Here is a 13,992-nt window from a genome sequence, read left to right on the forward strand (position 1 = left end):
ATAAATCTTGTTTGTTTCACCTATTCAAATTAATCCCAAAGAAAAGATACTTAAAACTTATATACACAAGCACTTGAGAAATTTAACACTAGGAAAATTTCTCGCAACTTCTCAAAATGTACCTTGCCATTAAGGGTCACATCTGACCAACCATAGATATGACGAGAATTTGTTTCATAGCTCATATACAAATAATCGAAACTAACTAACAAGGCAAAGCCATTTCAAACTGCTGAATTAAGATGCTAAGAATCAACATTCCTCTCAAACCAATGAGTTGAGCACACTACACTTCAGATGGGAAGGGCAACCCTTTCAAAGGAGAAAATTTTTTAAGGCATCTCTCTACAATCCCTTGCATACACTAAGATTTCAAGAGACCAAAGAGCACAATGGCTGCCAGACACTTGTAATACCAACGACAGTTCAAGGAGCATTTCACATAAGCTTCTGAGTAAAACCTTGATCGGAGAAGCCAACAAGATTCAAATTTCTGACATCCAGAGAAACCCTTGTAGGTAACAAGATCAACTCATATTTGAGGAAACAAAAGTGGGCTATCATTGTCTGCCTCTTCCTCTGCCTCTACCTCTGCCTCCACCTCCATTGCCCCTACCACCTCGCCCAATCCCACTAGCTCGCCCACCCCCTCTACCTCGCCCACTCCCACTACCTCGCCCTCTCCCTCGGACATATCCTCTACCTAAGCCTCGACCATTTCCTCTCCCATTATACCTATCATCATCTGAAGAAAATGATAAGTTTCTGGAGCTATCCCCGCCCTCCATTCTCCTCACCCCTCTTGCTCCTCCTCTGCCTCTTCCTGAACCGTTAAACTTACCTTCTCTGCGTCCATAATTCCCCATCTCATCATCAGACTTAGCTACAGACTTCCTTGTCCGGAACACACTAGTGCTGGTTAATCTACCTCTTCCATTACTAGTTCTTTGATAGCCACCTCTGCCTCTAGCCCTCCCAAAATCGTCATCATCGTCAGAGAGATCATCATCAGAGAGATCATCTTCACCTTCACTTGCAGCAATCTTTCTATAGCTAGCCCTCCCAGACGTTTTACTGTCATATGCACCTCTCCCTCTCCCTCTCCCTCTCCCTCTCCCTGCTTTTTGGCCACCATGTGGCTCTTCATCCTCATCATCTTCATCTTCACTCAAATCATCATCCCAACTGGATTTGAAGTCTCTGTCCTTTCCAAGTCGAGGCTTTGATGTAGCCCTGGAGGAAGACCGATCAATTTCACTGAGCTCATCTTCCATATCACTTGTATCGTCATCATCGGACCGTGGAGATGCAAAACTTTTTTTCTTACCCCGAGCACTCTTGACTGAATGTCTTTGGGGAAGCTCATCATCCAAGTCACTAAAATTAAAATCACTATCTGACCTCTCATCTCTAAGGCCACCTTGAGAAGAACGACCTTTCGATTTACTACCACCTCTAGACATTCGGGAGAACTTCGAAGGCGCTTCATCCTCATCAGTGCTAACCACAATATCTGCATCTTCCTCCAGATCATCATCATCATCATCGTCATCATCAATATCATCAGACATGCGCCGTTTCAAATCAGGTTTCCATTCTTCATATTTCAACCGGCTACCACCACTGCCAGTTCCAGAGGATGCTAAACTTTTACCAGAGCCCCATCCTGAACCTGACCTTGCAGAAGGCTCCCTGAACTCCCGGCGGCGATCGTTTTGGTCAACACCACCCCTATCTCGGCGACGATCGTTCATATCTTCACCACCAGCCCAATCTCGGCGACGATCATTCCTCTCCTCACCACCAGCCCAATCTCGGCGACGATCATACCTGTCCTCGCCACCAGCCCAATTTGTACCAACAGGAGCCCGAGTACCGCACTCACGACACTCCGTGTTCCTCCTAAAATTTCTAAAGCTGCACCTGCATTTAAACACAAGGAGCACATGCTTAGGAAAAGCACTGTCGAAATTATCAGAGCCTGTTTTGATCCAATTAAAATCACAGCATACTTGGGACATCTCCAATCGCCAGGCTCAAGCTCTTCCACTCGAGTTGCTCTACTACTCTTGGGACGTCTAGTCGAACATCTGCGACATTCATTATTCCTACCAAAATTCACAAACTGGCAACTGCATCACAGCCAACACATCGAGTATGGGTTAGGAAATTATGAAAATATAGACACTCGTTTAACAATGTTCCAAAAGAAACAAAGTACACGTACTCTGAACATTTCCAATCACCAGGCGCCATGTTTTCAGCAGCAAACACTTCCTTGCTTATTGGGCGTGGGCTTGAACACTCACGACATTCTTTATTTTTACGGAAGTTAATAAATGTGCACCTGCCTCAGCACAAAGGATAGCAGACTTAACTTTTTTCGTTCGAAAATAGTAAAATCAATCCAGGAATAATGAAAGCTAACAACCAAATGTAGGTCACACAAAACAATCCACATACTCTGAACATTCCCAATCACCAGGTTCAAGATTTTGCCCTGAATGTTCCCTAAAAGTGCCACACTCCCGACATTCCCGATTTTTTGCAAAGTTCACAAAATTACAGCTGCATCCAAGAAACCCTCTGATTATGAGACACAACGAGCAGTCATCTAGTACAATATCAAAGAGGCTTGAGAAAGGTCGCTCTTCAGAAAAAAAGGTTAAAACTTACTCAGGGCAAGTCCAGTCACCAGGTCTACGGCTTGAATCCTGGATCTCAATAGGTTTCTTTTGCACCGGTATCTTGTTCGCAGAGGAATATACCTTGGCAGTTGGAAGTCCAGGCTCCTTTGGGTAAGCACTGAGCTGTACAACTTCGTTCAAAAGATGACAAGCTGACTTCACAACTCCAATAGGATATGCCACCTGTGACTCTGCATCAGGAGATGCATTCAGTGCAAATGAATAGAGAACCCGGACAACATCCGTTGTTCCTGCATCAATTTGTGTATCTGGTTCAGCAAATGCCCTGGTACAGAAACTTTTCAATTTACACTGCTGACAAACCTGGTGTGCATCACAAGATTGTCATCAATACAAGCAATATAAACATCTAAGAGTTTGCAGAACACCAGTGGACAATTCCTCATGTTCCCTATGGAAGACCTGCAAAATCAGCTGAATGAACTAACACTGGAACCCAGAAAATATACCTGATCTTCAGGGACTTCACACAACACCCGCAATCGCTTGCCAGAATTGACAACCTTTCTGTCAGTGCTAGGACAGCCTATGCTTACAATCGTCCTTATATGTTTCTTAGTTAGAAACCTAAATGCACAGCAAAAATAATGAGACGGGTTAGGCACAAACCTAAATGCACAGCAAAAATAATGAGACAGGTTAGGTGCAATCCCTAAAGAGAAACAAATGTTACACTCAGATGGAACATTTCTACATAGATCACACCCCAAAAACCAAGAGGAACAAACCCCTGAAACCAAGCCAGGGGAGCATTTAATAACCAATCCAGGAACGGCTCTTTATGCCACGTCATGCCTGTGTTAGAATTGCGAAAGAACACTAAAAAATTCAGTGACTTCACAAACTGTTCATTGGTACGCCCCTCAGCTAAAGTTTCATGATAGAGAGCAGCAATGAAAAGTCGTTTCTATATTCATCCAACCTTGGAATACGAAGCACGGCATAGTTCTGCACTCGTCGACCACAAGCTTAGAGCTTCGTTGTAAATGCAATGCACCGCAGGTCAGACGTTGTAATGCTCAGTACCAGATTGGCGTGATTGTTGCTTTCTACCAAGTACTCGTGACGTATTTATGCTACGCACACCTAAACAACCGATAGTTATTTGTCCTTTATGCAGTAAATCACACAACACAACCTATCCATTGAATCGCTCAACTATGTTAATGCTATAAGATTAGGCCTTGATAGACACACTAGGTCACCACAGCTACTTAGAACCCCTCGGTCTATTGAGATGGTAAGCATGTGGCGATTTCTTGACCTTGATACACACCACCCCACTTCCGTCCACGAAATTCTCGCTACAGAACTCCCTGCAAATCAAGTAACGAGACAGACAAGGGATGCCCAGAATCTGGATTATCTATAACAGGTACGTAAGGCCATGACGCTGAGCTGGTGAGATATATAACAGGTACCGAAGGCAATACTCTGGGTGCTACCCCATATGCATGAATACTGGATAGATATGCCAAAGTCACTCACAAAAAAGAGAGCATCAACAAGCATTCGCCACTCAATCCAATAAGCATTAACGCAACGGTCTTTTCATGAACAAGAGCAAAAGCACTGATTGCAATTTCAACCTATTACGGCATGTTTTACATTTCCTACATTTCGCTAATTGCAATTTTCATAGCCAACACGTGTGAAGTAAATTACGTTAGGCATTGCCCTCCAAAGCTCCTCACACTCGCAGAAAAGATAACGTTCGAACCTGCCAATCACCTTATTATGTCGTCGCGGTCACGGCTAAACTCCAAGAGTGCATGCTTCATTTTCGCCGAACTTTGAAATGGTGACAGTGCTTTGTCCTCCAATGCAGACGGTGGCAGATCTTTGAAATAGTCCTTTCGATACAAGACATCAACAAACGCATTCCACTCCGCCCACGGATGGGTCACCTCGGCCCCTCCAGAGGATATACCAGAATTCCTCCCCTCTGCATCCCTCCCAACATCTCCGTCAGAGGCTAAATCTAGATTGCCATTATTCGCAAGTCGCCCAGATTCTCGAGACGAAGACTTGATTCCTGGACCTGGATCATCTTCAGATACGCCAAGTGCACGCTCTCTCTGTCTCTCCAACCTACTTAAGTGCCCGAGTTCAAGTTCTTCTGTGGCGGCATCTTTTGGAACCTCCAGCTTCCCCGAGCTGGGAGCTTCGGCACTGGTAGAGACCCCCGTAGCGCAATAAGTGCGGGATGTGCCAACGAAGCTGGAGACGAGACGAAATGGCGGTCTGTGTCGACGAGTGGGGCATAGGAAGGAAGAGCCGGAGATGGAGAGGAGGGGGCAGGGGATTCTAGAAGAGGAGGAGGAGCGAGGAACGAGGCGGGGGGGGGACAAGAGGAAGGCGCGGCAAGCTCGAATACTGTTGTGGGCGAGGCAGACGGAGTAGAACTGAGAGGCAGCCATGGTGGTAGAGCTCGAAAGAGAAGGAAGCTTGAAATTGTAGAGGACAAAGAAGGGTCTAAACTCAGAACTCAGAGCAAAGCAGCTATGGCGGAGACAAAGCTTCCCCCACAGAACAGAGCAGGGGAGGGCTTAAACCCTGAACCTTCCTCAGGTGCATTTGGCTATGGCGGAAGACAATGCTTCACAAAAACTAAACAAGTATAAACCCAGATAAAACCCCCCCCGCCCCCCAAAAAGGGGTTTAAACCCTAAACCCCAACTCAGGTTCACACAACCGCCCCACCTGGGTGATCCCCTGGGTGGTCTGGTGTAGCGGATGCAGGACGCCAATCGTGTAGCATTCGAGGAGTTGGCCATGGGGTCGGCGACCTTCATGGGACCAACACAAATCTTGTATCAATGTCCGGGCCTGCCATCCCTCCTATTGGGCCAAGTAGAACAACCACCCTCCACACGACCTTTTGGAGGATGGCAGGCAAGTGGTGTGAACCCACCCTTACCATATCGTGTGAGTTCTCGACCCCATATGAACCCCCATTCTAGCCTATGAATCTTGGGGACCAGGTGATGACATTGTGATCGACCGTGCAAGAATGCCACGGAAGATCGGACAAGTGGCGCCGATTGCAAGATTTCGACCAAAGTTTCATTATCTAATGGAATGAAAACATGAATTTTACAACAAATATGGGCTGGTGGGTAGAACTCTACATAGAGGAATCTAAAGCAAAGTCATGGGTTGAAGACTTTGTCGTGGGTTGACTGCGTGTCCGTGAGTACTTTGAGAGATCGAAAAATTGAAAGTTTTAAAACCTCCTAAAGGACTTTGCCATGATGAGTGGGCCAGTAACTTTGTCATCACTTGGTCACGAGGTCCCGTGAATGGCACCGGGTCACAATTGTCATCACTTAATGTTGAAAATTATGGGAACCTTGCATAAGACACACAGATTCTAGAAAACCCTCCAGTTTCTCTTAAGTAGTTGCTCCCATGCCTTCCACGTGAGGGAAGGGACATGGTTCCCCATGCCAGTCCATGCCACCATACAATGGTTCTCTGCTATCGCAGATCGCCATTTGAGGTGCGACGACATTCACATGAGATAAGAAGAAAGACATTTGATGCCAACTTAGTTGCCCAAGTGTTCGGATTCTCGCTCATGAATTGAAAAAAGATGTTCATCTATAAACCCCAATTTCACTTTGGCAAGCATGCACCATGCCTACCATCCAAGCACCACCCCTGGCAAGCCATCAAATAGAGGACATGAACAATGGAGTTCCCCCTAACTTTGAGCGAAGTAGAAGCCAAGCGAAAGCAGCCAATTTCGGGCAAAAAAAATTTGCATTGACAAAGGAAGAAACCAACATCCACAATGAAAAAAAACTCTACTATAGCAAAGGGAATTCTTTCATAACTCCTACACTAGAATACAGAGCAAGAACTAAGCCCTACGTATCAACAAACACTGGTCAAAATTGCCACCAATGGCATGGAGCATGAGCAAAATGTGCACACCACAACATACTTTTGCAATACATACCAGTGCCAAAGTGCTCTTCAAGGTCAAAGATTATGGAGTGCACCTCAATAAACTCCATAGTACATAGTGAAAACATAGTAAAAGAAACAAACCATTACAAGTCCATTCGCTACAGTAAAGAACTGACAAAGAAAGAAAGATGACCAAAAATGAGAGTAAACTCCACCACCACAAAGCAAATGCTTTCATTACTTGTGTGGCAGGGTATACCATAGGAACAAAGACGTACATATAAGCAAAAACGAGTGAGAACCTCCAACGATGGCATGGAGCATGACCAAAAAGCAAACACTACGCTATACTTTGCAATACATGCCTAAATTCATGTTCTTCTGTATCAAATCGACAAAGAAAGAAACCTTTCTTAGTAATGAAAATATGCTATACTACCACAAAGGGAATACTTCCATTAGTTGTGCAATAGGATACACCACTAGAACGAAGCCCACATATCAACTAAAACCAGTCAAAACTACCACTGATAGCATTGGAGCACGACCCAAAAGTGAACAAAATGCCATACTTTTGCAATACATACTAATGCCAAAATGCTCCTCAAAGTCAAAGGCCCCAAAATGAAGTTTTACCATCAATGCATCACCACATCCTCTAAGATGACACATTGCATCTCTTCCCCCCAAGCACTTGAAACAACTCCACCTTTGTTAGCACCGCCTGATGCATGAACTCATGTGCATGCAGATCCAACCCAAAACATTCAAGAAGATGTAATATATATGCTTGCAGGGAACATACACCAGCTTCTTGTCCTCCCTCTTCTGAAAGCCCTCGCAACTGCATCGTGGCAATTCTGATATTGACACATAGTAATTCACACGAAGTGCTCTAGATCACTTTGTACTGATAGAAAACACATGTGATTCATTGCACAGCACTATGGCCTCACAAATAATAGTAGCATCCAAAGTACGGCCCTTCTCTATGTTCTCATGAAATTCTTTGTTAGCCTGGACCTCCATTTGACAGCCTTCCCATCTCTGAACCTAGGGCTAATACCACTCGTTATGGCGTTTGCTGCCATCTAAGTTGAAGTTGAACCCCCGACAAAACCATTTGTCTGACGCATATGCACCTCATGGTGTTGCAATCATGTCCCCTAATCCACGGGCCATACTCCTAGCGCCGGTCCTGACAAACCTATCACTAGGCTTTCATCAACATTCCAAGAGTGAGTATTTGACACATTACAAAACCAAACGAATCCTTCCATAATGCCACTTGGATATCTCGCCCCCAAAGGCATGGGGCCGGCACTGTGAAAGCACTCTTCCCATCTCCTTCATGAATGTACCAAGTCATTTTCCTATTTGGTTCCGTCTTGCATAATTGCCCACATTGTTCTGGGCACCTTTGATTCCATGTCCATAGTCTGGCTCCCTCCTTTCCCACAAGCTTGTTGGTTGTGCTACATGTTCACAATGACTATCACATATTCTAGTCCATGGCTATCCTTCTCCAAGATCTCATTTGGATCTACATGCACCGAATGCTTTTTGCAAACACTACGTGGATTATTACATGCCCACTGCATTTATGGGGACCTTACACCCATCTCTTGCATTGAAGCCTTTGTCAAGTCAACCAGTCGTTTGCTCAAAGATGATGCAGCACCTCTACTATAAAAGCGTTCTACCATGTCAGCCATACCACGGCCACATCCAGATCTTATCCCTTTTAGATATGCATAATATTTCACACTTTGCAAGACTGCAAGAGACAAGTCAGCCCAAGTGCCTCATACAGAGAAATCAGGTCTTTGTGTCCTACGCTTGCCCTCATGCTTGCGTGCTTAGCATTAGATAGATTTACTGGTGGGACGAAGACACCATATTCCTCCTATGAAACAAACCATGAACCCCAATGAAAAGCTCATGTATCCCACCAAGCCAACCATGTTTCCAATGCCGGAATCTCACTTTGCACTGCATGTCCATCTTGACAAATTTCCTTGATTTCATATTTGCAGACCTCAACAACATGGGCATTCCTTCATTTTCTCCATAAGGACTTGTGCTCCTCTTAAGAAGAAGGATGAATGCATTTCTAAATATGCCTCACCATGCTTTGCTCCCAATGGAATCCACCACTTCTCTCTTGGGCTCATGTCCATGTGTTCCAATAATATACGAGAGATCAAGAGAGATCACATGCCAAGCGTGTGGAAGGCATGTGGAGGAGTGTGGAGTTAAAAGGAATCCTTCTAGAATTCCTATGTGGAATAAGGAGGATGTGGACAAATGGAAAAGAGAGGGTCCCTATGGGCTCGATGTGGGGAGACTCTTGACTTTCTCAATATTTTAAGAGTCTTGAGCATCTTTTGATGGGACACATGGCAAGAGTAGCCAAAAAGGACATGGATGGTGACATACGGGCTTATGTGATTGATGGGGAAAGGAATCTACAGGCAGCAATTGTAAATGGGTGAAGGAGGGTGATAAAATCTCTATAAAAGGAGCCCTCCTCTCCCTTGTTCAACATCTCTCCACCATTAGGCCTCATGTTGTTGTAGCTCTAGTCTCCTCAAGCCTCTTCCATGAGCCTTCTCTCCCTCTTGTAGATATTCTCTTATGTAGACTCTTGAGTCCATCTCTCTCTAGTTCATTCTCTCTTTATGAGTAGTCTTGAAGCTTCCGCTCCCTCTTGTATGTATCAAACCTCTTCTTCTCCCTTGTGTTTGTAGTATTTTGAGTTGCATTGGAGTGGAGTCTCACTCTATTGACAATGAAGATCACTTCGTATTCCCTCTCTTGAGTCTCTCTTCCCTTTTCTTTCTTTCAAAGCCTTAAAAGTTCTTTCTATTCAGCCGCTCATTGCACACACATGGTCCATCCATTTCCCGAGCCACCAAGGGAGTTACTTACCCTATTCTAGGCAAAATCTATGAGTGGTGGATTGTTGATAAAGGTGGAGTCTTGAGGGAGCATCCTGCTTAGGCGAAATTAGCATGGGTGGAGGGTAGTTTTCATGACAGTTTGACCCCCTGTTAGTGTTTTGCTCATAACTCGTTAGTCCAATTTTGACAAAATTCAGCGGACCACACTCAGTGGTGGATACAACTCCAGCCACTTCATCATCAATTGAAGAAATAACTCGCCATTTGCTGATACAAAAGTATGAAGAAAGTATTAAGGAGGAGGTGTTCTCTGATAGTGAAGACCAAGAAATCCAGCCTGTTGCCCAATCACACCAGAACGAAAGCCACAACCAAGGTGGGTGCAGTAGCTCTTTTTGATGATCAGAACCTAGAATGTGTGCAAGAAAGTCCACAACCCAATGGACCTCGAAGATCAAAGAGAATAGAGGAGCAATGCCGATCAATTGATCTCATAGTCAACATGGCCTTGATGGCTGAGATTATGGAGACAGTCAAGGAGCCAGCAAACTTGGAGGAGGCACTAGCAGATCCAAAATGGAAGGAGGCTATGTAGTCAGAATATGACAGCATAATGAAGAACAACTCTTGGGAACTTGTAAGTTGACCTGCAAAGAGAAAGGTAATTGATACAAAGTGGGTATGGAAAGCCAAATATAAAGCTGATGGTAGTCTAGAAAAGTATAAAGCTCGTCTTGTTGCACAAGGCTTCTCACAAGTGGAAGGTTTTGATGTAAGTGAAACTTTTGCACCCACAACTAGAATGACCACTATTCATACAGTGCTTGCTATGGCTGCTCATAACAAATGGGTAGTTTTTCAAATGGATGTTATGTCTACATTCTTGAATGGGCATCTCAAGGAGGAGGTGTATGTAGCTCAACCACCAGGTTTTGAGTTGCCCCATTCACAGAATAAAGTGTGCACATTAAAGAAGGCATTATATGGGCTGAAACAAGCCCCACGAGCATGGTACCAAAGGATAGATAATTTTTTCCTAAACTATGGTTTTCTAAGAAGTGCTTCTGATGCTAACCTCTATGTAATGAAGCAAGATGGAAAACAAGTTGTTATAGTCTTGTATGCGGATGAACTTGTTATCACAGGCGACCATGAGAAGATGATCCAACAAACACGCCAGCTATTGAGCTCTGAATTTGAAATGACTGATTTGGGGCTCCTTCACTATTGCTTGGGGATTGAGATCTAGCAAGAGCCGGGTAAAATCTTCATCTCTCAACAAAAGTATGCTCGAGAGATTCTGAAGGCATTTGGCATGACTGAGTCTAAGCATGTGGTCACACCCATGGAGGTGAATGCAAGACTTTCTACAGAAGATGCCTCACCATTGGTCAACATCAAGACGTACAGAAGGCTAGGGGGAAGTCTAATTTTCCTTTGCAATACTAGGCTTGACATTAGTTCTGCAATTGGTGTCTTAAGCAGGTTCTCGAATCATCCTCAAGAGAACCATTGGAATGCAGGCATGCGAGTTCTTAAGTACCTCAAAGGAGCTCTTGACTATGGCATCACTTATAGTTCGGGAGATTCATTGATTGGCTATTGCGACTTGGAGCAACTCACTATGGTCCTCTCTTCTACAGAGGAAGAGTACAAGGCAGCTTGTTTCGCTGCATGATGCGAGGCAGTTTGGCTTTAAAGGATCTTGGCAGACATAGGAATTCCAATGAGAGAGCCTACAACACTAAGCTGCGACAACCAAAGTTGCAAGGCCATCTCTAAGAACCATGTATTTCATGCTAGGACAAAGCACATCGAGATTCAATACCATAGTGTACGGGAGCTGATCCAAGATGAGATAGTTGATTTGGAGTATTGCCACACTGAGAAGAACTGTGCTAACATCTTCACTAAAGCTTTGGGGAAGGAACATCTTTGAGAGTACTCTCAATGGAAGCAAGAACGGAAGAAGGAGAGAGAGAGACAGAGAGCCACACAAGTTTTGGTGGGTGCAGAACCACCCTAATCTTCTTTTTTCATTCATTTATATACGTGTTGGAGTATTGTACATAACCGGGGTAAAGGCACAGTGACCTTTAACCCCCACAACCTCCCACTTAAAGGACAATGTGCCTTTAAGGGAGAACAACCAATGAGCATACTATCCAATGCCCATCAATACACGACAATACTCAAACCGCTGACTAGGTTGACTCTTCATCAGCATATCTGTAGGGTTATCATCTGTATGAACCTTGACAAGCTCTATGCGCTTGTCCTCAAGTACCTCCCTGATGAAATGGTACCTGACCTCAATGTGTTTAGTCTTTGCATGAAAGACCGGATTCCGTGCTAGCTAAATAGCACTCATTGAATCACTATGCAATGTCGGTACACCTGTATGAATCCCCAAGTCTCCCACTTGGCGATCAAGCCATATAGCCTCCTTGCAACCCTCTGTGGCTGCAACATACTCAGCCTCTGTGGTAGACAAAGCAATGCACTTCTGTGCACGAGACATCCACGACACTACACCACCTACAAAGGTGAACACATAACCAGAAGTGGATCTCCTACTATCCACATGCCCTGCATAGTCTGAATCTGTGTACCCAAGTACACGCATGTCTCCTTTACCAAAGCAGATGCACATCTCCTTGGTACCCTTCATGTACCTCATGATGCACTTAACTGCCTCCCAATACCTCTTTCATGGATTAGCCATATATCGGCTAACAACTCCCACTGCAAAAGCAATCTCTGGTCTAGTAGCTATCATGTCATACATAAGACTCCCAACTGCTGATGCATAAGGAACCTTGGCCATCATGGCCCTCTCCTCATCTAATTTGGGACTATCTGTATGACTCAGTTTCACATATGGAGGCAATGGAGTACTCACTGCCTTCCCCCCCTCCATATTGAAACGCTGCAATACTTTTGTAACATACTCCTTTTGTGAAAGCCAAAGGAGTTTCCTACTCTGATCACGCGTGATGCACATACCAAGAAAATGACCTGCAAGTCCCAAATCCTTCATATCAAAGGCCTCATGCAACTTGGCCTTTAATGCATCTAGCTCATAAGTATTCTTGCTAGCCAATAGCATATCATCCACATATAGTGCCAGGATTATCAGGCTATTATCCTTAGCCCTTTTAGTGTAGAGGCAGTGATCACTTTCACTCCTTCTAAAACCCTGGGACCGAATGAAAGCATCAAACTTCTGATACCATTCTCTAGGCGCTTGCTTAAGACCATAGAGACTCTTCTTCAGCATGCAAACTAAATGCTCTTTGCCCTTTTCTTCAAAGCCTTCTGGCTGCACCATGTAAATTTCCTCATGCAAATCCCCATGCAAGAAAGCTGTCTTGACATCCATCTGCATAAGCTCCATATCCTCTGCTGCCACTATTCCAAGCATGCATCTAAGTGTGGTCATCTTCACAACCGGAGAGAATATCTCATCAAAGTCCACACCCCTCTCTTGCTTGAACCCTTTAGCAACTAAACGGGCCTTGTACCTAGGCACATCATCACCTGTGACTTCATCTTATAGACCCATTTACATGAGAATGCTTTCTTTCCATGTGGCAAAGGAACCAAGTCCCAAGTCTTATTCTTCATAAGTGAACTCATCTCTGATTGCATAGCATACTCCCACTTGCATTGATTCTCACGAATCATAGCCTCTCTATAGCAAGAAGGCTCCCTACAATCGGTAAGCATCACATAGTCTACCCTTGGAACAAACCTATCAGGTGGTCTAGACACTCTAGATGATCTTCTCAAGGGCATTTCAGCTTGCTCTCCCACCTGCATATCAGCCACATTTGGCTCATCATTTCCACCAATAGATGATCCATCATCTACCCTTGATTGTATACCTGTGGCAGTATTTGGTGGTACCATTTCTTGCGCATTTGGTGCATGGACAGCTTGCTGTCTATCAACATATGCAGGTGGATTCACATCCTGGAAAGTGATTCTCCTCATTTCAACATCCCTCATGGGTGCCTTATGCATCTTCTTCTCATTGAAGACTACATCATGGCTGCATATGATCTTCTTTGCTTCTGGACCCCAGAGACGATAGCCCATCTCTCCACTTTCACCATAACCCAGAAAGATGCATTTCCTAGACTTAGGATCTAGCTTTTTTCGAAGCTCTTTTGGCACATGTGCATATGCCTCACACCCAAATATACGCAAATGAGAGTAAGAGGGCTTCTTCCCACTCCATGCCTCTTTAGGAATACCACCATCCAAACTCTTACTAGGTGATCTATTGATCACATGCACTGTAGTCTTCATTGCTTTAGCCCAAAAACCACAAGAAAGACTTGCATTGGAAAGCATGCATTGCAACCTTTGTTGAATGGTTCGGTTCATCTTTTCTACAACTAGATTTTGCTCTGGAGTACAAGGAGATGTGAGCTCCCTCTTAATCCCACGTGTATCACAGA

General features: G+C 44.5%; 1 protein-coding gene across 2 annotated transcripts; it reads right to left on the bottom strand.

Moving 5' to 3' along the window:
• Positions 1 to 298: 298 nt before the first annotated feature.
• On the bottom strand, positions 299 to 5,307 carry LOC147894545 (uncharacterized). Of its 2 annotated transcripts, XM_087385045.1 has the most exons (8): positions 4,750 to 5,307; positions 4,440 to 4,653; positions 3,158 to 3,275; positions 2,677 to 3,011; positions 2,464 to 2,568; positions 2,228 to 2,347; positions 2,013 to 2,132; positions 299 to 1,923 (listed from the first exon to the last, which is right to left on the bottom strand). In XM_087385045.1, exons 1-8 carry the CDS (start codon positions 5,126 to 5,128, stop codon positions 561 to 563), a joined length of 2,754 nt encoding a protein of 917 aa, XP_087241171.1. In that variant the 5' UTR covers positions 5,129 to 5,307; the 3' UTR covers positions 299 to 560. The 2 variants fall into 2 exon arrangements, with proteins under 2 accessions (XP_087241171.1, XP_087241170.1); XM_087385044.1 differs by having other exon boundaries at positions 4,440 to 5,307.
• Positions 5,308 to 13,992: the final 8,685 nt, after the last annotated feature.

Source organism: Dipteris shenzhenensis, chromosome 14 (assembly GCF_047967505.1).
Source record: "Dipteris shenzhenensis isolate YYH24624 ecotype China chromosome 14, Dip_SZ_1.0, whole genome shotgun sequence".
In the NCBI taxonomy this organism is placed as follows: domain Eukaryota; kingdom Viridiplantae; phylum Streptophyta; class Polypodiopsida; order Gleicheniales; family Dipteridaceae; genus Dipteris; species Dipteris shenzhenensis.